Source organism: Crocuta crocuta, unplaced genomic scaffold (assembly GCF_008692635.1).
Source record: "Crocuta crocuta isolate KB4526 unplaced genomic scaffold, BGI_CrCroc_1.0 scaffold128, whole genome shotgun sequence".
NCBI classification, from domain to species: domain Eukaryota; kingdom Metazoa; phylum Chordata; class Mammalia; order Carnivora; family Hyaenidae; genus Crocuta; species Crocuta crocuta.
Window position 1 is genome coordinate 4,872,688 of NW_027532232.1, and position 27,619 is coordinate 4,900,306.

Consider the following 27,619-nt stretch of genomic DNA (forward strand, 5'->3'; position numbering starts at 1 on the left):
ATCACCTGGAAGCTTGTTGAAAATGCAGAATCTCTGCTTTCCTCCCGGACCTACTGAATCAAAGTCTGCATTTTTTAAGGTTATTTATTTTAGAGGGAGAACGAGCAAGCAAGCACGAGCGGGGGAGGGGCAGAGGGAAGGAGAGAGAATCCTAAGCAGGCTCTGCACTGTCCGCGCTGAGCCAGATGTGGGGCCCGATCTCATTACCTGTGAGAGCATGACCTGAGCTGAAATCGAGAGTCGGACACTCAACCATCAAAGTCTGCATTTTAACAAGATCTGCATATGATTCTTGTGCTTGTTAGTTTGAGAGGCGCTGTATTAGTAGTTTAAGGGGTGTTTGGCGGGGCAGGGGGGTTGCACTCGCCCCTGTATGGAATGGGAAGAGAAGCCTGGGGGGCACCAGGCGGTGTTGAGTTCCTGCTGAGCTTAGAGACCACTGGTGTGTGGTGACACGCGTGTTCTCTGTCGTGTGACTTCCTTTAGTACGGTTGACCAGCTTGCTCAGAGGAACAGAGAAGTAACGATGAGACTGATTCAGAGCTGGAGCAGGTGAGGCAGAAAGACAGACAGGGGTTGGAGGTGGTTGAAATGATCCCCGAGGAAGGAAAGCAAGCCTGGAACAGGCTGGTGAGCCCGGAGCAAACGGCATGGGCAGGGGTGTAGTGGGATTGCAGAGCAGGTAGTGGGTGAGCTGCAGAGATGGAAGGTTGTGGCCAGGGAGTGGGTTATCAAATTCATAGTTACAAGGCTTTGTAGAGGTCATTTTGGTCCAGCCTCCCCTGTGTTGTAAGTTTGAGGATTCCCTTCTTCCTTCCTTTAATTTTGGAGAGGCCATGAGCTGGGGAGAGGGGCAGAAGGAGGGAGAGAGAGAGAGAAAGTATTTTTTTAATGTTTATTTATTTTTGAGAGAGTGCATGCAGGGGAGGGGCAGAGAGTGGGGGACAGAGGATCCCAAGCTGGCTCTGCGTTGACAGCAGTGAGCCCGATGTGGGGCTCAAACCCAAGAACTGCAAGATCATGACCTGAGAAGTCGGATGATGAGAGAGAAAATCTTAAGCAGGCTCCACACTCAGCACGGGGCTCTGTCTCATGACCCTGGGATCATGACCTGAGCCAAAAGTAAGAGCTGGACACTCAACAGACTGACCCACCAGGTTCCCTGGAATTTCTTTTTTTTAAATATACATTTTGTTACACAGCATTTTCAGTGATGGGGCAGCCTGGTATTTTCTTGGAAAAATCTAGTTTCAAAAATTATTTATGTAGAACAGAGTTTACCTGCCTAAAAATTCCATGTTGGTTCTAGTTCTGCCCCCTGGAATAAATGCAATATAATATCTAAAATATTAAACATTAAATAAAAAATTATAATGTTCTGGGGGGTGCCTGGGTGGCTCAGTCATTTAAGTGTCCAACTTCAGCTCAGGTCATGATCTCACAGTTCATGAGTTTGAGCCCTGCATCAGGCTCTGTGCTGACAGCTCAGAGCNAAAAAGTTTTTTAAAAAAATTTTTAATAAAAAATGTTCTGCCTTCTGTTTTATAACCATCAAATATTTGAAAATATGTTTTCTCCATACTCAGTATTCTCAGCTTTTTAAAGTATTACTGAATGGTATGGTGTGGCTTGTAAGCAGGGTGGTGGGTGGGGCCAGAGCATAAATCAATAAAGGATTTACCAGAGGGCAGTGAGTCCAGAGAAACCTAGAAAGATCTGGTGCACGTAGGCCTTTTCCAGAAATAAAGGATGCAACCCGAGCCTCCGGACAACTGGCTTGAGAGCGTAGCATCTCCAGGGCTAGGCCAGGCTAGCTCTGAATCCACTTTCACACACTGTCTTACTTATTTCATCCCTGAACCACCAAAAGGAGGCCTCTTGACTTTTGATGCGGATGAGCTTTTGCAGGCAGTACTAAAACTCTGTTTAGATGAATCACAGCTGGTTAACCAGCTAACCAGTGCTTCTCTGATTTTAGTTTGGCTTAGGGTTTCCTTCCCACACTCAGTGTCTTGTCTCCTCTCTCCACTGCACGCAGACTGCTGAATGGGACTCTGAATGCCTTACCTCCCTGCAGCCCCTCCCTCTTCCCACGCCCCCGGCAGCAAACGAGGCACCCCTGCAGACCGCAGCCATCTCCCTGTGGACCGTGGTGGCCGCCGTGCAGGCCATCGAGAGGAAGGTGGACGTCCACAGCCGCCGCCTCCTGACCCTGGAGGGGCGGACGGGGACGGCTGAGAAGAAGCTGGCCAGCTGCGAGAAGACCGTGGCGGAGCTGGGGAACCAGCTGGATGGCAAGTGGGCCGTGCTGGGGACGCTGCTGCAGGAGTACGGGCTGCTGCAGAGGCGGCTGGAGAACTTGGAGAACCTGCTGAGAAACAGAAACTTCTGGATCCTGCGCCTGCCGCCGGGGATTAAAGGGGATATCCCAAAGGTAATCCCCTCGCCGCGTCTGGGTGGAAAGTGGTCCCACTAGTCTTTAGACCGGCAGTAAGGCATCCTGTCGGCCAGTCAGGCTAAAGGAACAGTGACGTTGGTTTTTGTTCATCTGTTTGGGGGAACATTTCATGTTCAATTTAGCGATAATTTGAAGTGTCAGACCTAAGAGTAGAAAACTTTCCAATTCAGAGTTGGCTACCTGGCAGATAGACTTTTTTCCCTCTCTTTAGCTTCCTCCTGTCCTTTTTTTGAGTCCCTTTTGTCTTCGTTAACCTGTCTGCTTCATTCTTGGTGTGGAAGCCAAAGTCAATATCATTTCAATCAGGCTGTTTGCATTTGTTGGTAATTCTGGTGAAAAGAGTGGAATGGGGGAAGAGCTGGAGAGGAAATGGTTAATATAAGGGTTTGGACTCTCTGTAGGTCTAGGACTGGATTGGTGTGATCCGCCCTTCAGCACCCTTTCTGGAAGTATGCTGTGGTATTAGGGCCCAGGGGCCCTTCTGGAGGGAATCGCCCATAGACCAAAGGAAAATAAACATCATTCTTAAGCTATGGGACACAGCCTCAGGCATCTGGATTTCCTGAGCACATACTGGGTACTGAGTATCTATATTCTGGAGGCATAGTACTGAACAATTCTGTAAGCTTCCTGAAGCTTAAATTTTAGTGGAGAAAGAAAAAAGATATAAACAGACAAGAAAATAAATCCATTTAGGGGCGCCTGGGTGGCTTAGTCGGTTAAGCGACCGACTTTCGCTCAGGTCATGATCTCGCGGTTCGTGGGTTCAAGCCCCGCGTCGGGCTCTGTGCTGACTGCCAGCTCAGAGCCTGGAGCCTGTTTCAGTCTGTGACTCCCTCTCTCTCTGACCCTCCCCTGCTCACGCTGTCTCTCTCTGTCTCTCTCCTAGAAATAAAACATTAAAAAAAAAAAAAGAAAAGAAATCCATTTAGGTGCAAGTAGATAAAAAAATAAAAGTGCTATTAGGTGATTTATTTTTTGGTGGGTTTTCAGAGAAGCTCTCATAACGGTGCTAATATTTAGGCTGAGACTGAATGATAGGAAGGACCCAGCTGTGAGAATATCTGAGGAAGAACTTTCTAGGCGGAGAGAATGCCCGCTGCAAAGTCCTGAAGACAGACAGACCCGGACCACTGAGGGCGAGGGGAAAGGCCCACTAGCTGGTATGCAGTGGAGACATAGGCCTGTGCCTAGAGAAATAGAGGGGGGTTGCGTCATTTAGGGCAGTGTTTCTCAGCCCTGACTGTACATAGCGATCACCTGAGGGCGTTTTCCATTTCGGTGGGCAGCACACCTACAGATTCTGACTCAGTGGGTCCCGGATGGGGCCAAAACATGAATAATTCTTGGAGCTCTATAGTGGAGTCTATTGTGCAGCTGGGGTTGTGAATCACTGAAGTAGGGGGCTCGACACCAAGGTAAGGAATAGGTTTTATCTTGGGCATAATGGAAAGAAATTGAGGGTTTATTTTGAACCGGTCACCTTGGCTGCTCTGTAGGGGCTGGATCAAGGAGGTAAGAACAGAAGCAGGGAGAAAACAAGAGGCAGCTGCAGTAGTGGGAGGGCTGTGAGTGGCTTGGGTGAAGGTAGCCGTGGTGGAGACAGGCAGTGGGCAGATTCAGGACTTTGGTGAAGATGCTGGGGAGGGGTCCCGGCTGGGAGTTAATGGTAATGAAGAACGAAGGACAACGATAAGTTTAAATTTACTGTGCGATAATTTACGTAGAGCTTGTTCAAAGTGCCTTGGTCATTTTAATAGGAACCCTCACTTGCCCGAGACCTTTTCATTACTGAAAATAAATAATAGAGTAGTATAGTGACCCAGCTAGCTCGAGAGTGGATGTTCTTAACCACCTTAGGTTTACTGATCCCAAGGCTTTTGGCTCGAAGAACCAGACGGATGGTGGTGACATTTGCTGAGTTGGGGTCTGTCTTGAGGAGTGGGAAGGAATTAGGGGCTCTCTTTTGGCAGTATTAGGTTTGAGATGCCTGTGATGCAGTCAGGAGAGATGTTAAGTGGTCCCCGCGGCTCAAAGAAGAGAAATATTTGGCAGCCATTGGTGCCCAGACCCTGTTGAAAGTCCTGAGACAGGAGGTGATTGCCTCAGGAGAAAGAGCCCGAACACCATGCTCGGCAAAGGGGACTGAGAGGCATGGCCAGCGAGGTGGAAACGAGATGGAACGTACGTGGCATCACCGGACGTACGTGGCATCACCGGACGAGGAGAAAAAGCATTCAGGGAGAACGCTGTCATTTGGGTTGCATGTTACTGAGAGGTCTAGAAAGATGCGGACAGAGTACGATTTGGCAACACAGACCTTGCCGGGGACCTTGCCAAGATGCAGGGCATAGAAGTCTAGAAAGGGGCAGGTTGAAGAGTGAGGGGGAAGAGGGAAAAGGGAGAGGATGATGCCTCTTTCCAGGTTTTCGGGGAGGCAGGTCAGAGTTAGCATCTGATAGAGAGCCTTCCCCGGTGAGGGGTACTCGTGTGTCTGGAGCCTCTCCAGGATTCTGCGGGGAAATCTGTATTAGTGCTGCCATCAGATTTGTAGCTAAGGGAAGTTCCAGTGTGTATCCGTCGTCTTACCTGGATAACTCTCCATCTTCAACTCCAAAATCATATGTAAGACAATCTGATTTTCTTTAAGACTTCTTCATGAAGTTGGGGCACCTGGGTGGCTCAGTCGGTTAAGCGTCCAACTACGGCTCAGGTCATGATCTCATGGTTCATGGTTTCAAGCCCTGTGTCAGGCTCTGTGCTGACAGCTCAGAGCCTGGAGCCTGTTTCAGATTCTGTCTCCCTCTCTCTTCTCCCTCCCCCACACGTGCTCTGTCTCTCTGTGTCTCAAAAATAAAAAACAAACAAAAAAATTTTTTAAAAAGATTTCTTCATGAAATAACATATTGAAGATTTATTAGCTTTAAATATGGGAAGTAAAATTTGTGTCTTTGGTTTGTTGAAAAAAATCTTATTCTGTCCTTATTATTCTTTTTTTTATGTTTGTTTATTTCTTTTCGAGACTGAGAGACCGAGCTAGGGAAGGGCAGAAGGAGAGAGAACCCAAAGCAGACTCCTCACTGTCAGCACAGAGCCTGACTCGGGGCTCAAACTCATGAACCAGGAGATCACGACCTGAGTGAAAGTTAAGATGCTTAACTGACTGAGCCCCCCAGGTGCCCCTGTCCTTACTTCTGAGTGCCAAGTTCAGAATAATTTTCCCTCAGTTTTCTTCTTACTTTCAATATTAAATTGTGGTAAAATGTGTACAACATAAATGTACCGTTTTTGCCATGTTGAAACGCAGTTTAGTGGTTAGTACATTGTGCAACTATCACTGCCATGCATCTCCAAAACTTCCCAAAATGAAACTCTGTCCCCAATAAACCCTGACCCCTCAGCCCTTCTCTCCCAGCCCCTGGCGCCCACCGTCCTGCTTTCTATCTCTGTGAATTTGACTCTTTTGGGTCCCTCATATAAATGAGACCATATGCTATTTGTCCTTTTGCAACTGGCTTATTTCACTCAGCACAACGTCTTCCAGGTTCATCCATGTTGTAGCGGATCAGCATTTCCTTTTTAAGGCTAAATAATACTCCATTTCTCTCAGTATTTTAAAGGCAAATTGGTCCTTTGTCTCATAACATCAAATGCCATTGATGAAAACCTTAATACCAAATCAATTCCAAATTAATATTTCAGCATTAATTCCAAATGAACACCAAGTCCATTTATAAGACATCTGTTCTCAGGGTGCCTGGGTGGCTCAGTCCGTTAAGCATCTGACTTTGGCTCAGATCATGATCTCACGGTTCGTGGGTTTGAGCTCTGCATCAGGCTCTGTGCTGAGGGCTTGGAGCCCGGAGCCTGCTTTGGATTCTCTGTCTCCCTCTTTCTCTGCCCTCCCCCTCTCGCAATCTGTCTCTCTCTGTTTAGCAAAAATGAAATAAATGTCAAAAAAATTTTTTTAAAGAATTTTTTTATGTTTATCTTTGAGAGAGAGAGAAAGGAAGACACAGAATCTGAACTGTGAGATCATGACCCGAGCCAAAGTCGAACGCTTAACTGACTGAGCCACTCAGACACCCCTCTTCACCTTTAAAAATTAAAAAAAAATTTTTTTTTCAATGTTTATTCATTTCTGAGAGACAGAGTACAAGCAGAGGTGGAGCGGAGAGAGGGAGACACAGAATTGGAAGCAGGCTCCAGGCTCTGAGCTATCAGCACAGAGCCTGATTCGGGGCTTGAATTCATGAACTATGAGATCATGACCTGGGCCGAAGCCAGCTGCCCAACCGACTGAGCCACCCAGGTGCCCCTTAAATTTTTTTTTTAAGTTTACTTATTTATTTAGAGAGAGTGTGTGTATGTGCATGCATGTGTGAGTAGGGGGAGGGACAAAGAGAGAGGGAGAGAGAATTACAAGCAGGCTCTGCACTGTAAGTGCAGAACCTGATGTGGGGCTCAAACCCCCAATCCACGAGATCATGACCTGAGCTGAAATCAAGATTCGGACACTTAACTGACTGAGCCACTCAGGAACCCCTTATTCACCTTTTTAGAGTTCCATCACCTTCCTTTCCAGCCTTTCTCATTTTTATTTTATACATATTTTCTATCTCCATTTTTTGAAGCAGCCTGAATTTATTTAAATGGGTGCAATTTCCAAATGTCTCTGGGAACATTTGTTCATTGTTTTTTCTTCTAGGATCGTTTGTAGTGTTTGTTCATCCTCGTGCCGTCATTTTTTTTTAAATATTGAGTAATCCTGGGTTGTGTATTCATAAGTGACAGGCTCGACTGATTAATAGGTTAATGCCAGGAAGCTGGCATGTCTTCTCGGCCACCATGTGAGTCTGTTTATCCAAAAGATCTTTCCTTTACAGCAGAGAGCTGCCTCCATTGACGTTAGACATAGTTGGGCTTTGCTTTGAAGTTCTGTGCAGGGAGCAAATAGGGAGTGCAGGGACCGCCCAGAGACCCAGAGGAAGGTGGTGCTCTGTGTCATCACACCCGCCCTGGAAGTGCATCCTGTCTCCAGGCAGGCTGTCTCCAGGCAGTTCCCTGCAGTTCCGAAGATAGACCTTCAAACTGCAGTCCATAATCACTTTTATTCCTTCTCATTGTCTCTGCCAGCTTTGAGCTTGAGATTTTCAGGATTCTTCAACTGCAGTCTGTCCTTTGCGTTGTCACAGAGCTGCAGCTTCCTCGCTTACTCTGGACCCCAGCGCATGCCCATCCTCTGGGTCTTAGTGAGAAACTCATCAAAAACTCTGGTCTAGTGCTGGCTTCTCCTTGTTCTTGGTGCTGCTTTAGCATTATGGGGCGTCTGGATGGCTCAGTTAAGCATCTGACTTGCGGCTCAGGTTCATGAGATCAAGCCCTGTGTCGGGCTCTGCGCTGACAGTGAGGAGCCTGCTTGGGATTCTCTGTCTCCCTCTCTCTATACCCCTCCCAACCTCAAAAATAAACATTAAAAAAAAAATTTAGTCGCTGCTGATCTTACTGTCATTTCAGTAGAACTTAGGGAGGAAAGAAAAATACATAGATGCTTAGTTCATAGCCTTAAACAAGAAGCCCCCATCCTGATCGTTTGTTTTTGTCATTATTTTATCATGTGTTTCTGTTGTAAGGTGTCACGAATCTTCTGTGTAATGACATTAGATAAAATTCTGTTATCAACACTTGCCCTCACTCTCGCTTTAGACGCTGAACAAAGTGTAAAATGATTAATATAACATTTTAGCCCCTAAAGAACAAAATTTCTAGTTGGAGGGGAAAGGAAGCAATTAGAAAATAGACCCAGTTGCCTCATAGTATTGTATAGACCTTTGACTCTTAAAGAGTATGTGAAGTTCATGAAGATAAGTATGTATTCTTTTCATTGAGTTTTTTAATTTAGAGAAAAAATGTGGATAGTAGATACCAGGAATGTTTCTTCTTCTCTGATTTCCCTTTTTCCATAGCACCTTGTGTTTATTCTTTGGGCAGTGTAATATCTCTCAGATCTTTGTGGGAATACTTATTAGAGAGGAGATGGTGATGGTGTGTTTTTGTTTTCTAAATTCTGTTGTCTAGGTATTTCTGTTTCTTTCCACACTTTCCTTCCTCATTTCAGTCTTTCTTGTTCATGTGGCAGGCTTTTGCTAAATGGTCATTGATACCCATTGCTTAGCTTGTATTTCAGAATTTATCTACAGAAAGCCTGGACCCCAGTGCGTGCCCATCTGGTGACAGGAGGGTGAGCTAGTCTTAGGATGAGCAGCTAAATGCCAGAATGAGGAGAGTTTTGTAGTAGTGATAACGTCCATACTAGGTACCTTATATTCTCCAGGCAGCTCTTCTACATCTTTGCAAAAGAACCTTCCAGTTTTTACCTAGGGAAGAGTGCCTAGCTTTGGACGAAACTATGCCGGAGGATAGGGGGGCTCTGATCCATGTATGCCCATTCCCTACCTGAAGCCTGAACTCCAACTAGCCAGGCTTCATAATTGTCCTCTGAAGGTCATCTCCAGTCTTCCATGCTTACATGTTTTTCCTGTTCCCATTAGGCCGGTTAATAACCTACCAGAGCCCCACCTCTTTGAGACCCATCCCAGCCCTGTAATAGCTTGATAGCCAAAATTTCTGGTCCATGTCTTCCATTTGAATATGACCATATGCTTATTTTGGGCGGAAATATATTTTTGTAATCTTGGCACTTAGGATAATACTTGTACTTAGTGGATATTCAGAACATGTTGTATTGTGTGAATATATACTGTATTGCATCTGTACCCCTCTCGGAGAGGGACTGTTTACAAGCCATGTCCCCCACCCTCCCAAATGTCGTAGCTCTAAGGTTTATTACCTTTCTCCTTGAAAACATCTTCAACTCTTGGAGGTTGGATCTGTGCCTTCAGTTTTTCCTGTATCCCTCCAGGATTTCACACAGTCTTTTTGTGACAAGCAGGCACTTATGAAGAATGACTGAATTGCAATGGGAGGGACTAACTCCACTATGATTATAATTTCAGGTGCCTGTGACATTTGATGATATCTCCATCTACTTTTCTACTCCAGAGTGGGAAAAATTAGAAGAATGGCAAAAAGAACTTTACAAGAATATCATGAAGGGCAACTACGAGTCTCTCATCTCCATGGGTGAGGCTAAGTTGGCACCTTTTGAATGAGGGGACCGCCCCCCCCCGCTCCACAGGGGCTTAGAACAGTCCCTTTCCCTCCAGTGGTCCTCATTTTCACTCTGTCCCTACACACTTCAGATTCTAGTTGCAAGCCAGAGATTTCCAGTTCACCTTCCTAAATAGGAAACCATAATCCGGTTCATAGGATGGAGAATGGAGCTCAGGGCTCTGGGTCTCCCAGTTGCAGTGGTCTCCATGGATATCCTTCACTTTGAAAGGGCCTGTTCTCCCCGTTGAGGCAACTGTCACTCTGACTCAGTAAGAGTACAGTAGAGTGTATAGTAGCACGCGTGCCTCGCCCACCCACTGCCTCTCCTCTTGTGTGCTTTCCGAAGAGCTGTCACCCACGTGGGAGGTGAGTGGATGGGGAGGAGTGCTCTAGAATCTGAAAGAAATTCCCTGGGTCTGGGGATCCCCAAGCCAGCAGCTCAGCCTTAGTGGCAGTTAGTTGTCATCCTCATTGATCTCTTTGTGATACCCCCTTTCCCTTCTTCCTCTCCTAGATTATGCCATGAATCAGCCTGACGTCTTGTCTCAGATTCAGCCGGAAGGAGAACATAATGCAGAGGAGCAGGCAGGGCCAGAGGAAAGCGAGATTCCCACAGACCCCAGTGAAGGTAGGTTGCAGAGGAGATTATCCCCTCCTCGTCTCCCTTTCCTGGTCAGAGACGATGACTCAGAACTAAGTAAGCAGGGCTTGGGGCTTCTAGAGCCTCTCCAATCTAAATCGACTAGACTGGGAATAATGCCTGATCCTCAGACACTCAAGAGGGAGCATTAGAGATGGCCGATCCATCGCCTGCCCCGCCACTACCACGCTTCTGAGGGCTGGTAATGGTACTCCATGACAGAGGTTCCGAGGCCTGATTGATTATTTAGTAAAATGAACATGTCCTCAGATGGCAGAGGAAGCAGCAATGCTCTCCTGGAGGGAAGTGGCTTTGGTGACTATACACCTGGCGGTTGAGAAATGCTGGGGGCGCAGTGGGCGTCTGCATGGTCCCTCAGAGATGCGCTCACCGGCAGAGCCCAAGGATGTCGGGCCCGGCACGGTGAACGTCGCCTGGTTTGGGAGCCAGCTGTCGTGAATGACCTCCCGCGTTTGCTCGGCTGGCAGCTGCTTCCTGTTGTGCGGGAAGACTGCGTGCCCACGTGCGGTTGTGTGTCTCTCAGGTCCCCCCTCTACTGTCTGAGAAAGCTCATCGCTTCGTTCTTTGTCGGACAGAAAGTTCACAGCAAGTTCACCCTTCAGACCACTCTATTATATGAACTTTTCTTGGAACCCACGCCCTCTTCCATGCACTGCTTTTTTCTAACATTTTATTATGAAAATTTCCAAACAGAAAAGTTGAAATAATTTTACAGTGAACACCTAGAAACCTACCACCTAGATTCCACCACTAACAGTTTACTTCTTTATCACATATATATCCATCTCTGCATTCCTGTCAATCCATCCTGTTTTCAGTGTATTTCTAGATCAATACAGACACCAATACATTTCGCCATAGAGGTGCCTGGGTTGGCTCAGTCAGCTTGGCGTCGAACTCTTTTTTTTTTTTTTTTTTTTTAATGTTTTATTTATTTCTGAAAGAGAGAGAGAGACACACAAAATCTGAAGCAGGCTCCAGGCTCTGAGCTGGCTGTCAGCACAGAGCCTGACGTGGGGCTTGAACCCATGAACCGTGAGATCATGACCTGAGCCAAAGTGGGACGCTTAACCCACTGAGCCACCCAAGCGCCCCAACATTGAACTCCTGATTTTGGCTCAGGTCATGATCCTGGGGTCAGGGTCGTGGGACAGAGCCCACACTCAGTGTGGGGTCTGCTTAAGATATTCCTTCTTTCTCTCTCTCTCTCCCCCTTCTCCTTCCCCCTCCCTCCCTCCCCACACTCCTTTCCTTCCTCCCTCTGCCCCTCTTCCCTGCTTGAGTTCTCTCTTTCTTCTTAACAAAAAGAAAGTACATTTCTTTCTTTCTTTTTTAAATTTTTAATGTTTTATTTCTGAGAGAGAGACAGAGACAGCGTGAGCAGGGGAGGGTCAGAGAGAGAGGGAGACATAGAATCCGAAACCTGCTCCAGGCTCTGAGCTAGCTGTCAGCACAGAGCCCGACATGGGGCTCAAACCCATGAACCATGAGATCATGACCTGAGCCGAAGTCGGACGTTCAACCGACTGAGCCACCCTGGCGCCCCCAGAAAAGGAAGTGCATCCCCTTGTAAGCAGTTTAGTATGAATATCATTAACTTAAGAGTTTAATATTTCTTTTAAGTTTATTTATTTTGAGAGAGAGAGAGAGAGAGAATCCCAGGCAGGCTCCGCACTGCAGAGAGAGAGAGAGTCCCAGGCAGGCTCCGCACTGCAGTTCAGAGCCCAGCACAGGGCTCGAACCCACAAACCATGAGATCATGACCTGAGCTGAAACCAAGAGTTGGACGGTTAACCGACTGAGACACCCAGACACCCTGAGTTTTTTATTTTTATTTTTTTTTAATGTTTTTTTATTTATTTCTAGGAGAGAGAGAGAGACAGTGTGAGCAGGGGAGGGTCAGAGAGAGAGGGAGTCACAGACTCTGAAACAGGGCCGGCAGTCAGCACAGAGCCCGACGTGGGGCTCGAACCCATGAACCGTGAGATCGTGACCTAAGCGAAAGTCGGACACTTAACCGACTAAGCCACCCAGGCGCCCCCCTGAGTTTTTTATTTTTAAATGTTTGTTTATTTATTTGTTTTGAGAGAGTGTGCAAACAGGCAAAGGGGCAGAGAGGGAGGGAGAGAGAATCCCAAGCAGGCTGTACACTGTCAACACTGAGCCCACCCAGTATGGGGCTTGATCTCACATATGTGAGATCATGACCTGATCTGAAATCAAGAGTTGGACGCTTAACTGACTGAACTACCCATGTACCCCAACATTCTCTGAGTTTTGAAGAATGTGTATATATCTGCACACATTATATTATTTTAAAGTCTCTGGTGGTGATTGTATTAAGCAATCTAACAGGTTGAATTTGATTAACCTTTATATCATGGATCTAAGTAATGAATCTAAAACCATCACAAAGATGGGTGACTTGATTACAGAAATCAGTTTATGTTTATTATTAGTTTATGTTATTAGCTATCAACTAGTATAAATCAGTGTGTCATTTTCTTTTTGGGGATGAATGGAAAAGGTGTAAATAATTTGGTTTTGTAACGATCTATGAAAGTTTCATTTAGCTGCCATTTTGTCAGTTTATTTTTACCATGGTTTTTAGGGCTCCATTTGTGGATGGTCAGCCAAATATATTAATGCATGTTTATGGGAAATTAACAAACAGTATAAGCATTGAATTTCTTTAACGCTCTGGTTTGATTCCGTACAGTTTTAGCTTACATTGATGATTATCATTATCAACCTAGCTTTTTACTAGAATTCGAGGATAGGATTTGTATTATTTGGACTGATCAATATGTAGCATTTTTAACCCCCCCCCCCCCAGCTGCCTCTCTCCTTTAGAACCCTTTATGTTTGCCCCCTTATAGGTTTAATCATATATTCATGACTTTTTGTTGATTTAAGCCAATTTTCTTTTGGCTGCTGAAATTGTTAACTTGGCAAGTGAGAGGACATTTAAACGTCCTCTCTTCCTAGTCCTGTGTCTTTCCAGTACTGCCTCAGTACTTGTTTTCTTAAAACACATGCTCCGGTCTGTTCTGGGGGTCTCCGAGGCCACCCCCGGGTTTGGGCCTTCACTAGGAGGACATGCAGGATTCAGCATAACACCATGCTTCGGGCTGAGGTTTGTTACAGCGAAAGCACACGGAGCAAAGCCAGCAAAGATAAAAGGCGCACAGGGCAAAGTCTGGAGGGAGCCGGGGCAACCTTCCAGAGTCCTCTCTCAGCAGAGGCTCACAGGACACATGTGGTTCCTCCAGCACCGAGTTGTGACAACATGTGCAGTATGTCGTCCCCCAGAAAATCTCACTAGAGACTTAGCATCCAAGGGTTTCACTGCGAGCTGGTTGCAGAGGCATCCTCTGCCCAGCATATTCCAGAATTCTAGACTCCCAGAAGGAAACCAAATGTTCTGCACAAACAGTGAGGCCCGGTGAAGCCTCCTCACATTTAGGGGGAATTTCCGGTCAACATAGGGGCATAAACCTTGCAACAGGCATTCCTGAGGACAGGCAGGCTCAGGCCGCTGCCTTAAACAGGCCTCTCTTAGAGTTTTCTTCTCCTAACACAACACAAAGTCCCGATTCCTTTCAGTGGTGAATAACCTGTCTGGTAATTAGGTGCATACAAACACTAGGCAGAGGTACTCATTGTAGTCCACGTTTGTGACATAACTAATAAAAACTAATAAAATATCTTTTTGATAGATTATTCTCCATTTAGATTTTTTTTTTTTGTTTTAAGTAATCTCTACAGCCAACATGGGGATTGAACTCACAACCCTTTGGTCTCGTGACCCTGAGATCAAGAGTTGCATGCTCTACAGACTATGCCAGCCAGCACCCCTCTCCACTTAAGGGGTACCATGTGTGTCCACTTTTTTTTTTTAAATGTTTTTTTTTTTTAAATGTTTTATTTCTAGGGGAGAGAGAGAGACAGCGTGAGCAGGGGAGGGTCAGAGAGAGAGGGAGTCACAGACTGAAACAGGCTCCAGGCTCTGAGCTGGCAGTCAGCACAGAGCCCGACGCGGGGCTCGAACCCACGAACCGTGAGATCATGACCTAAGCGAAAGTCGGACGCTTAACCGACTAAGCCACCCAGGCGCCCCTGTCCACTTCCTTTTTATGGCCAAATATCTTGGAATTGATGTTACATTCTGTTCCTTTCGCTGTCATCTGAATCCGATGAAGGGAAAGAGAAATTGTTATATCTCCCTAGAGAATGGTCATGGACACCTATTGATGTGTTGGATAAAATTCCATACAATTAGTAGAGAAGAGTAGTGAATGGGAGAACACAGAAAAATATAATCTTGAGATTTTCTTAAATTCTTCTTTAACACTATTATTACGGCCAAGTGCAGACCAGCTGTGTGTGCGTGTGGCCGTGGCCATTATTTGGTCACTAATAGTTTGAATATTGGACTCCCAAGCTTTTAGAATTCTTTGGAGAAAAACTACCCAAGAAGTTAAAATTGAATAATTACTGGGGTGCCTGGGTGATTTAGTCGTTTGAGTGTCTGGCTTCAGCTCAGGTCATGATCTCACGGTTTGTGTGTTCGAGCCCCGTGTTGGGCTCTGTGCTGACAGCCAGCTCAGAGCCGGGAGTCTGTCTTGGGATTCTGTGTCTCCCTCTCTCTCTGACCCTCCCCTGCTCACACTGTCTCTATCTCTCTCTCAAAAATAAATAAAACATTTTAAAAAAAAGGAATAATTACTGAAAGTCTATTATCTTTGTCCTTCTAGTTCAGAAGCCATGAAGTCTAAAATGATTCTAAAATGACCCAAAAGTAAAACACATTCATTTCTAAGTCTTACAGTCCTGGGAAGACCTCCCTGGTCATGGTTTCACCTGCATTGCCATTAGCCCTGCTGATGCCTGTTGACCCAAGTCCAGTGAGGCCATCATTTCCTGTACAAACCCAGTGGTTAAGGCACATGTCGATATGGTAATCCTTTGCTTTTAGCTTATCCTATTTGAGAACAAAAATCATCAGGGAATGATAAAACTCTGAGGTTTTAACATGTCACACAAATACTTAACACATTCATCTGGCAATGTTTCTGTCCCACATGTGTTTCACAAAAAGGTTAAAAACAATTTTTTAATGTTTATTTTTGAGAGAGTGATAACAGAGTGCAAGATGGGGAGGGACAGATAGAGAAGGAGTCATAGAATCTGAAGCAGGCTCCAGGCTCCCAGCTGCCAGCACAGAGCCTGACACGGGGCTCAAACTCACGAACCGCGAGATCATGACCTGAGCTGAAGTCGGACGCTTAACCGACTGAGCCACCCAGGTGCCCCTCACAAAAAGTTTTAAAAGAAAATTTGTGTATGTTTACCAATGGTTGGTTCATGTGTCAAATATTGTGTATTGCCTGCTTAAAAAGTCAGCTCTCTGCCCCATTTTTAACTCGGTTTAGAATCCCTTTGTATATATCCCAAAACCTCAAGCTTCCAGCTCCTTTTCAGATGGCATGGGCCCTTTTACCTGTTTAACACACATACACACATTGATTTCGTCATAGTTAAAGTAACATTTAACCAGTGTAGACGTTAAATTTTTATATTTTCTTGTGATCAGCTTTTCTATTTTTAACTACCTTTCAAACCTCAGAACCTCAGCATTTTTCAACTTCCTCCTGATTGCTCTTCAGTTTTGCTGTATTCTCTGGCTTTTCCAAAGCCTGCTGCCTACATGAGCCCAAGATTTGACTTGCACTTCATGTTTCTGTAAGCGTCCCCTGTTGGGACTCCTCAGGCCCGTGAGGAATGTGTTCTGAGAGACATGGTGGCCCGGCCAGCAGCTGCCGTGTGGTCACCGTGCAGTTTCTGTTTTGGGCTGTCATAGTGCTCCCATTCTGCTCCTTTCATTTCGGGTCCAAAAAGTTCTCAGGCTGCACTCCCAGCCTGCACCCCGTATAGGAGACACCACAGCATTCTATGCATTCTGTGACAGGAGTGCTGAGACCGAATAATTTAACAAAATCAGTATCTCCTTAGTTGTACTGATCTAGCTAAATGACCACAGCAACTTTTAGCATCATTATCTACAGGAAAGGTTGGCTTCCTTTGATTTCCCAAGTTCAGTGAAGATCTGCTTAGCCAGTGGCTTCTAATAAAGCCACTTACATTTCAGGAGAACAATGTTGTTGTTTTTTACCTTTTTTTTTTTTCCCATTTATTATTGAGAGACAGAGAGAGACAGAGCATGAGCAGAAGAGGGGCAGCAAGAGGGGGAGACACAGAATCTGAAGGAGGCTCTAGCCTCTGAGCTGTCAGCATAGAGCCCAGCGTGGGGCTTGAACTCACAAACCACGAGATCATGACCTGAGCTGAAGTCGCACGTTTAACCGACTGAGCCACCCAGGCACCCCAGAACTGGTTTGGTTTTTTACCATTTCATAGCTTTTATGGTTGGCTGCTGACTAACAAAAGATTGGACAGAATCCAAATTCCCACCAGTAGGGAACTCTTGAATAAACAGCCACCTAGTACAGCTCTAGAAGGGAATGAGAACAATGTCTGTTCACTGCTCTACACGCATGTCCAGAATATGTTGTCAAGTAAAAAATTGGGGTACAGAACAGTTTGAGCAGTATGTCTTATAAAGGGGGGAAAATGAAGGAATGCCTGGGTGGCTCAGTCCGTTAAGCATCCAATTTTGGCTCAGGTCATGATCTCATGGTTCATGGGTTGGAGCCCTGCATCGGGCTCTGTGCTGACAGCTAGCTCAGAGGCCTGGAGCCTGTTTCAGATTCTGTATCTCTCTCTCTGACCCTTCCCTGCTCGCTCGCTCGCTCTCTCAGAAATAAACATTTAAAACAGGGGGGGTGAAAATGAAGTGTATATATATTTGCTTATATTTTACAAAGAAACAATAGAAGATTGAAACAAAAACCAGTAAGAGTGGCTACCTCTACAAGGAGGAGGAGATTTCAGATGGAAACCAGCCATCTCTGAGTGTATCTTATTTTATAGCTTTGATTTTGGAACCTTGTAAATATTATTTTAAAAAACTTTTTAGCTGTTTATTTTTAGAGCGAGACAGAGCCTGAGCAGAAGAGGGGCAGAGAGATACAGAATCGAGAGCAAGCTCTACACTCTGAGCTGTCAGCACAGAGCCTGACAGGGGGCTCGAACTCACACACTGTGAGATCATGACCTGAGCCGAAGTTGGATGCTTAACTGACTGAGCCACCCAGGCGCCCCACCTTGTAAATATTTTATATAATTTAAAAAACAAAATTAAATTTTAAAAATTGAGCACAGTCTGAAGTAAACTAATGTGTGACACACAGTCATAAAATAGATTTCTTTCAGATGGCTTTAAAACATATTTGGGACGCCTAGGTGGGTCAGCTGGTTAAGCAACTGACTTCAGCTCAGGTCATGATCTCATGGTTTGTGGATTTAAGCCCCGCATCGGGCTCTGTGCTGACAGCTCGGAGCCTGAGCCCATTTCAGATTCTGTGCCTCCCTCTCTCTCTGCCCCTCCCCCACTCACGCTCTGTCTCTTTCTCTCTCTCAAAAATAAATAAACGTTAAAATTTTTTTTTAATAAAATATTTTAACCATATATTTCTAGAAGGTGTGTAAAAGTCACAAAATAATCTTAAATCAAGTTCATATTTTTGTTTATAATATTGGTATTATTTTGACACAAGTCCAAGATTTTCAAGATAAGGGAGAAAAGATACAAGTATTAAATGAAAGGATTTAATTCAAGCCCTGTAATCTTAAATATGAATCATGAATATGAATATAAACTCATGACGCTTTTTCTAAAATGTATGTATTTCAATGTCTCTGTCCATTTAAAAGAGTTAGAAGCAGCAACAACCTGTTAGCTGTTGGCCTCCTTATCCAGATTGTGATCGCTAAATTCTATCTCTGATCAGTCATTGTGTGTGTGGCGCAGGAAATGTCCAGGATGAACGTGGGATAGTCTGTCACACCAGAAATGAAAGACACTAGATGTTTGATGACGTGAAAAGACATAGAATCGCTCTGAAGAGGCTCCCACTGGCCAACAAAGGCACAATTTGAGCGATGGATTGAAACTCAGCAAATATATACCCCACCCCCCAAAAAAGTCAAAACCACTTGAGTCACATTTGATGAAATTGATGAAAAGCAATTAAGCATTTTATTTATTTATTTATTTATTTCTAGGAGAGAGAGAGAGACAGCGTGAGCAGGGGAGGGTCAGAGAGAGAGGGAGTCACAGACTGAAACAGGCTCCAGGCTCCGAGCTGGCAGTCAGCACAGAGCCCGACGCGGGGCTCGAACCCACGAACCATGAGATCATGACCTAAGCGAAAGTCGGATGCTTAACCGACTAAGCCACCCAGGCGCCCCCAATTAAGCATTTTATTATTAAAAAATTTTTTTTTATGTTTTATTTATTTCTGAGAGAGAGACAGCGGAACAATGAGGGTCAGAGAAAGAGGGAGACCACAGAATCTGAAACAGGCTTTGGGCTCTGAGCTGGCTGTCAGTACAGAGCCCCACACGGGTCTCGAACCCACGAACCGTGAGATCATGACCTGAGCCAAAGTCGGACACTCAACCGACTGAGCCGTCCAGGTGCCCCACCATTAGGCATTTTAAAAGTCTCATAGTTTTGATGAATAGAAAATTCATCCTCTGGATGTCTGTAAAAAGATTCTCTTTCTTAAACCTAGTCAGTTCCCTCCTGCTCTTTTCCTTATATATGTGTGGGTATAAAATCTGGAAGAAAAAAAGATAAGATTGGACTACGTTCAGTACATTTCAGCCTGTAGTGGGAAGTGGGAAGTTGGAGAGACAACCTGCTGCGTGCACTAGATCTCGTGTTTTCCTGGTCTTGCTGCAGAAACTGACGGTCCTCGGGACCTCAGTCTTGTCCCAGCTCGTCGGTCTGCTTTGGGCACATCATATTTCAGTGGCCTCTGACTGATTTAAAAGGCACTGGGTAGGGGCGCCTGGGTGGCTTAGTCAGTCAAGTGTCTGACTTTGGCTTAGGTCATGATCTCATAGTCCACGAGTTTGAGCCCAAGCTGTGCTGACAGCTCAGCCTGGAGCCTGCTTTGGATTCTGTGTCTCCCTCTTTTCTCTGTCAATAATAAATAAAAACAGGGGCGCCTGGGTGGCTCAGTTGGTTAAGCATCCAACTTCAGCTCAGGTCATGATCTCGTGGTTTGTGGGTTCGAGCCCCGCATCAGGCTCTGTGCTGACAGCTAGCTCAGCCTGGAGCCTCTTTCAGATTCTGTGCCTCCCTATCTCTCTGACCCTCCCTCGCGCCTCTCTCTCTCTGTCTCTCTCTCAGAAATAAACAAAAAAAAAGAGTAAAAACATTCAAAATAAAATCTGCCTACCTACAAGGTTTTTTTGAGAAATAACATAGTTTGAATTTACTCTCTGCACCTTCTCGACTTGCCAGCTTGTCCTTTTAGGCCAAAAAAGGCTATTATAGGCCTTGGCTGGAATAGCAAGCACAGCTGTTCTGTACTGACCAAATGAGACATGTTATATGCAAACCTTTGGAGGCTTTTCTTTTTTTTTTCTTTCCAGAAGAAGCCCCTAGGCCTGAGGGACTTGGAAATTCTATTCTGCCCTCTCCTGGGGGTTCAGGAAACAATGAGCTGTATCATTTAATAGGCAAAAGTAATGTGATTTTGGGGCACCTGGGTGGCTCAGTTGGTTAAGCGTCCAACTTTGGCTCAGGTCATGATCTTGCGGTTCGTGAGTTTGAGCCCCGCGTCAGCCTCTGTGCTGACAGCTGGGAGCCTGGAGCCTGCTTAAGACTCTGTCTCCCTTTCTCTCTGCCCTTTCCCCACTCACACTCTGTCTCTCTCAAAAATAAACATTAAAAAATTTTTTCTTTTAAGTAATATCTTTTAGAGCTTACAACTGAGAACCTGAAAAGTATGTTTCTGAGGAGTCAGATCTGTGTTTAAACAGGCCTAAGTTTGTAATTCTGGGAATGTATTTGTTTTTTAATTAACATCTAAGAAAACTCATTGGTCAGTCTTGTTTTATGTGCTTTTTTTCTGCTGTATTTTAAAGTAGACCTTTGACAAAATGGCATTTCACCATACATACTTCCTTAACTGGCAATTTATTTAACCTCTTGGGGCCCTCTCTACTGAAATGGAGAAAATACTCCCTGCTTCATTATTTCATTAAAAAGCTGTGAGAGAAGGTGAAAACCTTTTGGAAGTAAGAGTGCTAAGAAAATGAAAGGCACTAGTGATTCTAGATTCTGTCAGGGTGTCCTCTGCAAGGTAAAAACTATGATTTGTTTTAAAATGAAAACAGTGAGGGGTGCCTGGGTGGCTTAGTCACTTAAGCGGGCAACTCTTGGTTTTGGCTCAGGTCATAATCTCATGGTGTGTACGTTCAAATCCCCTGTCGGGATTCACATTGGCAGTGTGGAGCCTGCTTGGTAGTGTCTCTCTCTCTCTCTCTCTCTCTCTCTCCCCTCACTTGTTCTCTCTCTCAAAGTAATTTAAAAAAAAAAAAGAAAGAAAGAAAATACTTAAGGGTATTCTAGAAATGTCAGTGTGCCTAGGACATTCATACTGCATTAAAAAAAAAAAATAGTGAATCAGGGGGTACCTAGCTGTCTCAGTCAGTAGATCATGTGACTCTTAATCTTGGGATCATGAGTTAAAGTTTACTTTAAAAATAAATAGGGGCACCTGGGTGGCTCAGTTGGTTAAGTGTCCGACTTAGGCTCAGGTCATGATCTCATGTTTCGTGGGTTTGAACCTGCATCGGGCTCTGCACTGACAGCTCAGAGCCTGGAGCCTGCTTCAAAGTCTGTGTCTCCCTCTCTCTGACCCTCCGCTGTTCACGCGGTCTCTCTCTCTCAGAAAAAAATAAATAATTTAAAAAAATGAAAGAAAATACTGAATCAGGTTTGAGTATATCATGTAAAAATACATAAATTTGGTTTCATTTTGAACTAGTTCTCTAGATGTATGCGTTTTTTAAAAGGCTGGTTTAGTTTTGGTTTTCCAGTTAGAGATAAATATTTGAGCAAAACATAGTGTTTAACAAGCCAGCCTGATCATTTTCACTTTCGTAGTCAATCCCTGAAGACCATTCTCTTTTCCCCACCAATAGAGCCTGGCATTTCAACCTCTGATATTCTGTCTTGGATCAAACAAGAGGAAGAGCCCCAGGTTGGGGCCCCACAGGAGGCCAAGGAGAGTGACATGCACAAGGGTGCCTACGCCGGTGAGTGAGGCCTCGGAGATGCCCACGTCCAGACTCTGCTGAAGCCAGGACTGACTGAGGAGGCAGCAAACGGGGTAGCGGGGGTGGGGGACGTGGAAGGAGACTGGGGAAAGGGGAAAAGGCCACGTTCCAGTAGGTTAGAAATGAAAATGAAATCAAACTAAGATGAATTTTATTTGAGAAAACAGCCTTTTCGGTGTAAAGACAAAGTAGATTTGTTAGAGGAAGAACCAGAAGTGCACACAGATTTACCACAAGTATGAGGATGGGGAGAGACGGCGGACCATCTGGGGAGCGTGTAGAAAGCCTAGCACGAGGGTGGGGGGAGGAGACGAGCCACAGAGGCAAGAGCGTCCTTGGAGAGGCGCAAGTGTTGGCAACGAGCTCTCCCACGGGACAAAGTGTGATGGCACAAGAAGCAGACAGCTTCCCTCCCAGATATTTAGCACCGTCTGTATTTGCCATCTGAATCACAGAAGAGAATCCCAAGGTCAGAAGGAACCCATTCATATATATGACCTGATGCAACCTGTTTTAAATATCTTCTGTGCCCTGTGTTCCTTTAGACTCTGGGAAACAGAAATAAATATCTTTGTGCTCTTCCCGATATTTATATCAAACACCCCTCCCAACCCCCCCAGGACTGGGCATGCCTACTCTATAACGTCTCCAGGGTGAGTGGGACGGATGACTTCTACAAAAGAAATAAGGAGTTTGGAGAACACACATCAGTTTCAGTTTAGGTGTTTAGATAAGGCATCCAGCCTGCTGTGAAGCCAGAATTGGGCCTCACAAAACGGGCCTGATGTGGTTGCGTGTCATTTGGGAAAATGGGAAGAGACGGAGGCTACAAAAGGGAGGGTAGTATGAGCAAAGATACAGAGGCAGAAACGTGGACTGGATTTTCAGGGAAAGTTATGAGAGCTATTAGTCATGAAGCGGGTATCTGGCCGAGTGGAGAGGAGTAAGAATAATTTTAGGCCTTGTCACAAAAGGCAACAGAGAATCAAAGTTCCAGAGCAGAGAAACCAATGTAAGTAGTGCTGGCAAGATGGATGCCCCGCTTTCTCCTGTTCTGAGCAGGGAGCACTGTAGAGGCCCAGCGTGCAGCTCTCTGATGAGGTGCCCTGGGACCAGAGATGTGGGGCATAAGGCCGGCCCTCCCCTGAGCTTCCCATCTGAGCCAGTGGAGCGCTCAGAGCAGTCTGCTGGAGCTGGTCAGGAGTACCCGGAGCGGCCGCCCACGGCTGTCGACCCGTGTGACTCTGAGTCCTTTCTTTCAGATGAAGAGCTTGTCATCAAAGCTGAAGGCCTCCCCGGAGCCGCCCTGTGCCCCGAGGTCCCGGTCCCCTTCTCTTCTCCTCCACCAGCAGCGAAGGATACTTTTTCCGACGTGGCTTTCAAAAGCCAGCCGACCGCATCCATGGCACCTTTCGGACGTCCAGCCGCTGACCTGGCCGAAGCCTCTGAGGGACAAGTCACTTTCACTCAGTTGGGCAGCTACCCACTGCCGCCTCCAGCCGGGGAACAGGTGTTTTCGTGCCACCACTGTGGCAAGAGCCTCAGCCAAGACATGCTGCTGACCCACCAGTGTGGCCATGCAGGTGAGCATCCCTTGGCCTGTGCCCCGTGCCCGAAGCACTTTGCCCAGCAGGCCGACCTCGGCAGCGGCTCCCAGCCCCACGCCACTGACACGCCCCCCACCTGCCCGCACTGCGCGAGAACTTTCACTCACCCGTCCCGCCTCACCTACCACCTTCGGGTCCACAACAGCACCGAGCGCCCCTTCCCCTGCCCCGACTGCCCCAAGCGCTTCGCGGACCAGGCGCGGCTCACCAGCCACCGGCGAGCGCACGCCAGCGAGAGGCCCTTCCGCTGCGCGCAGTGCGGCCGCAGCTTCAGCCTGAAAATCAGCCTCCTGCTGCACCAGCGGGGGCACGCACAGGAGAGGCCTTTCTCCTGCCCCCAGTGTGGCATTGACTTCAACGGCCACTCGGCCCTCATCCGCCACCAGATGATCCACACGGGCGAGCGGCCCTACCCATGCCCGGACTGCAGCAAGAGCTTCATGCGCAAGGAGCACCTGCTGAACCACCGGCGGCTGCACACAGGCGAGCGGCCCTTCCAGTGCGCACACTGCGGCAAGAGCTTCATCCGCAAGCACCACCTAATGAAGCACCAGCGCATCCACACGGGCGAGCGGCCCTATCCCTGTGCCGCCTGCGGCAGAAGCTTCCGCTATAAGCAGACGCTCAAGGACCACCTGCGCTCGGGCCACGGCGGTGGCTGTGCGGGTGACGGCGACCCTTCGGGACAGCCGCCCGAACCCCCGGGGCCTCTCCTAACCGGGCTCGAAACTACTGCCCTAGGCGTTAACACCGAAGGCATAGAGACCAGTCAGTGGTACGGAGAAGGGAGCGGAGGGGGGGGGTTGTAAATCTCGCTCCTTTCGCGGTTCGCAGTGCCCACGGGCCTCTCCCAACCTCCGCGTTGATCGCTGTGTGGCACGTCCGTGAGTTTGGGATCTTACACACTTGACTAGAGACACGCTGGAATTTGGAACTTGACAACGTTACAAGAACACCACACTTTGAAACCCAGAAAGACCTGGAAAGGGGCCTGGCATCTCGTTTAAAAGTATTACCTAAGTAGAAGCTCTATGAGAATGTTATATACGAATGTTGCAGAGAGGTTAGACAGCAAGATTTGTCCTCTGGTAATCCATCACAGGGCCATAAGGTGATAATGATTGTGACTCTAGGTAGACACAGGTATGAGGGAAGAGCCTCCACAGTTCAAAGCCCATCCTGAGGCATGAGAATGTGTAACTGAACCTCTCCTTAATTCCTTGATGGTAAGACAGTGGTTAGGAGAGAGGGCTGGCTCCTGGGGGCGTGTACCACCCCTTCCAGATACCAGCTAGAATTTGCTCATCTGCTAATGTACTGGGTCTCCTGAAATGAGAACTCAAGGCTGCCTTCCTTGGTTTCCCAGGTTAATTCTTCTAATACATTTTGTTTAATATTGGGGGAGCAAGAAGTCTGATTTTAAAAGCTTCTTACTTAAAGGAGAACAGTTCCTAACTTTGAATAGTTTGAAGAGTTCAGGCTCTTATTGGCATTTAACCTGCTGGGAACCTGTGTGGAGGTCCCGGTTACAAAAGTGGGCCCGTGTTCTCAGCCCTAGCTTTAAAATCTAGAGAGTACAGAGAAATGACAGAACAGCCCAAAATGTGAGCCTGAGCCATGACAAAAACTTATGTCAAATTTTTCCTTATTTCCAAGCTAATAAGCTGATTTTTCCATTCCTGGTGTCTCATCTTCTTGACAGTCGTCAGCAGAAAAGACCACAGCACTTTCCGGAAGCATTATGGAGTTTTGGAAAGTGCCAGTGACCCTCAGCTCTCCTTTCCTCGGTAGTGAAATGATGGTGCCACACCGCAGCCTTCTTGCGGTATCGGGTATGCTCACACCTGGCTCTCCTCGTTGGCAGCGGGCAGATGGAGGGACTTTGGGGGTCCCTGAACACTAAGCACCATGCACAGACAAGGACAGCCCCTTCCCGCCTGCTCTGCTTTTAGGGACCTTGGCTCCCATGTGTTTGAGATCATTCAGTCCGAGGAGAGCATCTGAGTGTGGCCCTGCTCCTACGTGGCTTTGCAGTGGGACATAAGTCCCTTTCCCTGTACAGATTACAAATTTTCACTTGCAAAATGAGGCTGGTGGAAGGAAAAAAGTGAGCCTCCAGAAATTAACAAAACAAAGCTTGTGATTCATTTCTTCTGCCAAAATTCTATCTCTAACTCTGGCTTCTCTCCAGGCAAAGCCAGATACGACCCCCAAATCCAAGCAAAGTCGTTCTTGTTGAAACTTGACTGAACTCGATTTGTTTTACTCTTGCTGGGAGCCTGAGGTGGGAGAGACTGCCTTAAGTCTTGGGCTGTAAAGCTGTTTATTCCTACCCTCTCTTGTTTCCCCGAATCTTTCTCAGATGCCTGGAAACAAGGTCTGCACGTACTTAGGACAGTTTCTTGATGAAATGATAAGGGAGGGACCCATTTTTTCCTTATCTCCTAGCCCAACCTTCACCCGGGCCAGCTATGCATAAACACACTAGGAAAAAAAAGTTTTATCCCGGCTAGCTTTGCTCCTGGGAAGGCTCTGTCTGAACAGGCTGCCCTTATAGGATAATTGCATTTATGAAACATCTGCTCTGTGACAAGTCACAACACCAGGGATCACGGGACACCTAAGAAATGTGTGTGAGACCCGGCCCCCTGCTGTAACTTATAGTCCGAAGACGATGCGAAAATCCAGTGTAGAACAAACCGGGACAACTGATGAGCAGGACCTCAGCACATTGGGATTAGAGCTTTCTAGCTAGAATCTAGACCAGTACTATGGGCGAATGGGGGGGAGGTGGGGGCTCTGGGACTCCCAAAGCCTGGGTGCCAGCTTCACTGGTGACCTACTAAGAACTTGGTGGGAGACCCGGCTCTGGTTTGCACCTTGATCTCCTTGTTAAAGGGGAGAAGAATCAAAGTACTGTCTTTAGGTGGTGAGTTCCCTTCTCTGGAAGGATTTGAACATTTGCCAGGGTGTGCTAGAAAGGGATTCCTACATTAGGTGTGATGCTGCTCTAGACAACATCAGACACTTTTTACTCGAAGAGTTAATGAGGGCACAGAGCTTGTTAAATGAAAGAGAAAGAGACCTGTGGCTTAAAATGCACATACATCCCATAGTCCTTTCTGGAAGGCATTGTAGTCAGCAGGGACCCAGACTTGGGCAAGAAGTTGAACACATTCAAAATACCAGTGAGGTGGCTCAAATGCCATGGCAACAGCTGAATGACAGGGAATGGGCAGGATCAGAAAGATGGAGGTTGGTGTTCTAATCAGCCCCACACACACCAGGGGTTTTCCACTGTGCGTTCTGGTCTCCTTCCCCTGCACCAGTCCTCCACCAGGTAGAACTCTGGGCCAGCTCTAGGGTTTGTTTGCTTAAGACTTCTGAGTGGGTAAATAAATGCATCCGTGGACAAATTAAGTCCAACAGAAAGGTTTCCGTGTGTGGAGAAACTTGGCCCATCGAGGGCCCTTGAGAGAGACCGTTAAACTGCAGTTGAAGTGCCTGAGGATTGTTTGTCATGACCAGACAAAATAGGAAAGAGGAGAACCCAGCAATGTGCTCTCCGTCAGTCTGCCCCTGGGCTAAGAAGTCCGTCACACACAAACCGGCATATCTCCTTGGAAGAGCTCCAGATATGGACTATAACCAGATTCACTCTTTGCTTACCAAGCTTTTCATGGCCACCATTAGATGAGCCTCTTTTCCAGCCACAGATGTGAAAATAAATGGAAGTTGATTGCTTGTCTAGAAAGCGAAAGAAGACTCTTGTCGTTTCTGCTGGATATTTGATATTGGAAACACGGTAGCCGGGCTCTAGCTGGAGGCGTGCTTATGTAACTAGGACTGCAGGTTCCAGTGGGAGACTGCGGGGCTCCTGGCTGACAGACCTGGGTGACCACGCCCATCTCAGCCAGGATCAGACCTCCGGGCTTACTGGGGAGTAACAAACGTTCACTGCCTCAGTCCGCAAAATCTTTGTCGATAATAAAGGACCCAGATTCCTTTATTCATTCCTAATGGGTGGGAGAGCCCAGTTTCTGCTCAGGTTTTCTCCAAGGGGGGACACAACGCCCCCACCCTCAGTCCATATCGCAGCTTCTTACACAGAGCTGTCAGGGCCTCTCAGTAGCAGTGAAACAAAGCAGGTCTTTCCCCAAATGGCTCTTATAGATGAGGGACTCTGTCATGATCAGTTTTCGTCTGTGTGTTTGGTGGATTCGTAAACTCTACAAACACAGGGTCTATACTAGGACATTCTTTGAGTAGGGAAGTGCCAGGCTCTGTAAGCCAAAGGACCTCAAGTTAGGTCAGATCGGCGGGGAGGAGGATGGGGAAGTGCACAGGGCCTTAACATAGGGACACACGTGGGTTAGTGCAACCTAACAGGCATAGACTCTGAGTCAGACCTGTATTCAAGTGCTGACGTCATCAGAAATAAATGCTATTTAACCATCATGA

The 27,619-nt window shown here is 46.6% G+C and overlaps 1 protein-coding gene across 1 annotated transcript; it reads left to right on the forward strand.

The window, feature by feature from the left end:
- ZNF398 (zinc finger protein 398) lies at window positions 1–27,619 on the forward strand. Its single transcript, XM_077777981.1, has 6 exons — window positions 1–79; window positions 2,039–2,434; window positions 9,475–9,601; window positions 10,146–10,259; window positions 21,417–21,530; window positions 22,814–27,619. The coding sequence occupies exons 1-6, from the start codon at window positions 23–25 to the stop codon at window positions 23,965–23,967; spliced, it is 1,962 nt and encodes a 653-aa protein (XP_077634107.1). The 5' UTR covers window positions 1–22; the 3' UTR covers window positions 23,968–27,619.

Excerpts from the sequence above, each read along its gene's own strand:
- ZNF398 (XM_077777981.1), top strand. The coding sequence starts at position 23 with ATGCAGAATCTCTGCTTTCCTCCCGGACCTACTGAATCAAAGTCTGCA. Across the intron at positions 2,435-9,474 it reads TTAAAGGGGATATCCCAAAG|GTGCCTGTGACATTTGATGA; the intron begins GTAATCCCCTCG and ends TTATAATTTCAG. Across the intron at positions 21,531-22,813 it reads GCACAAGGGTGCCTACGCCG|ATGAAGAGCTTGTCATCAAA; the intron begins GTGAGTGAGGCC and ends CCTTTCTTTCAG.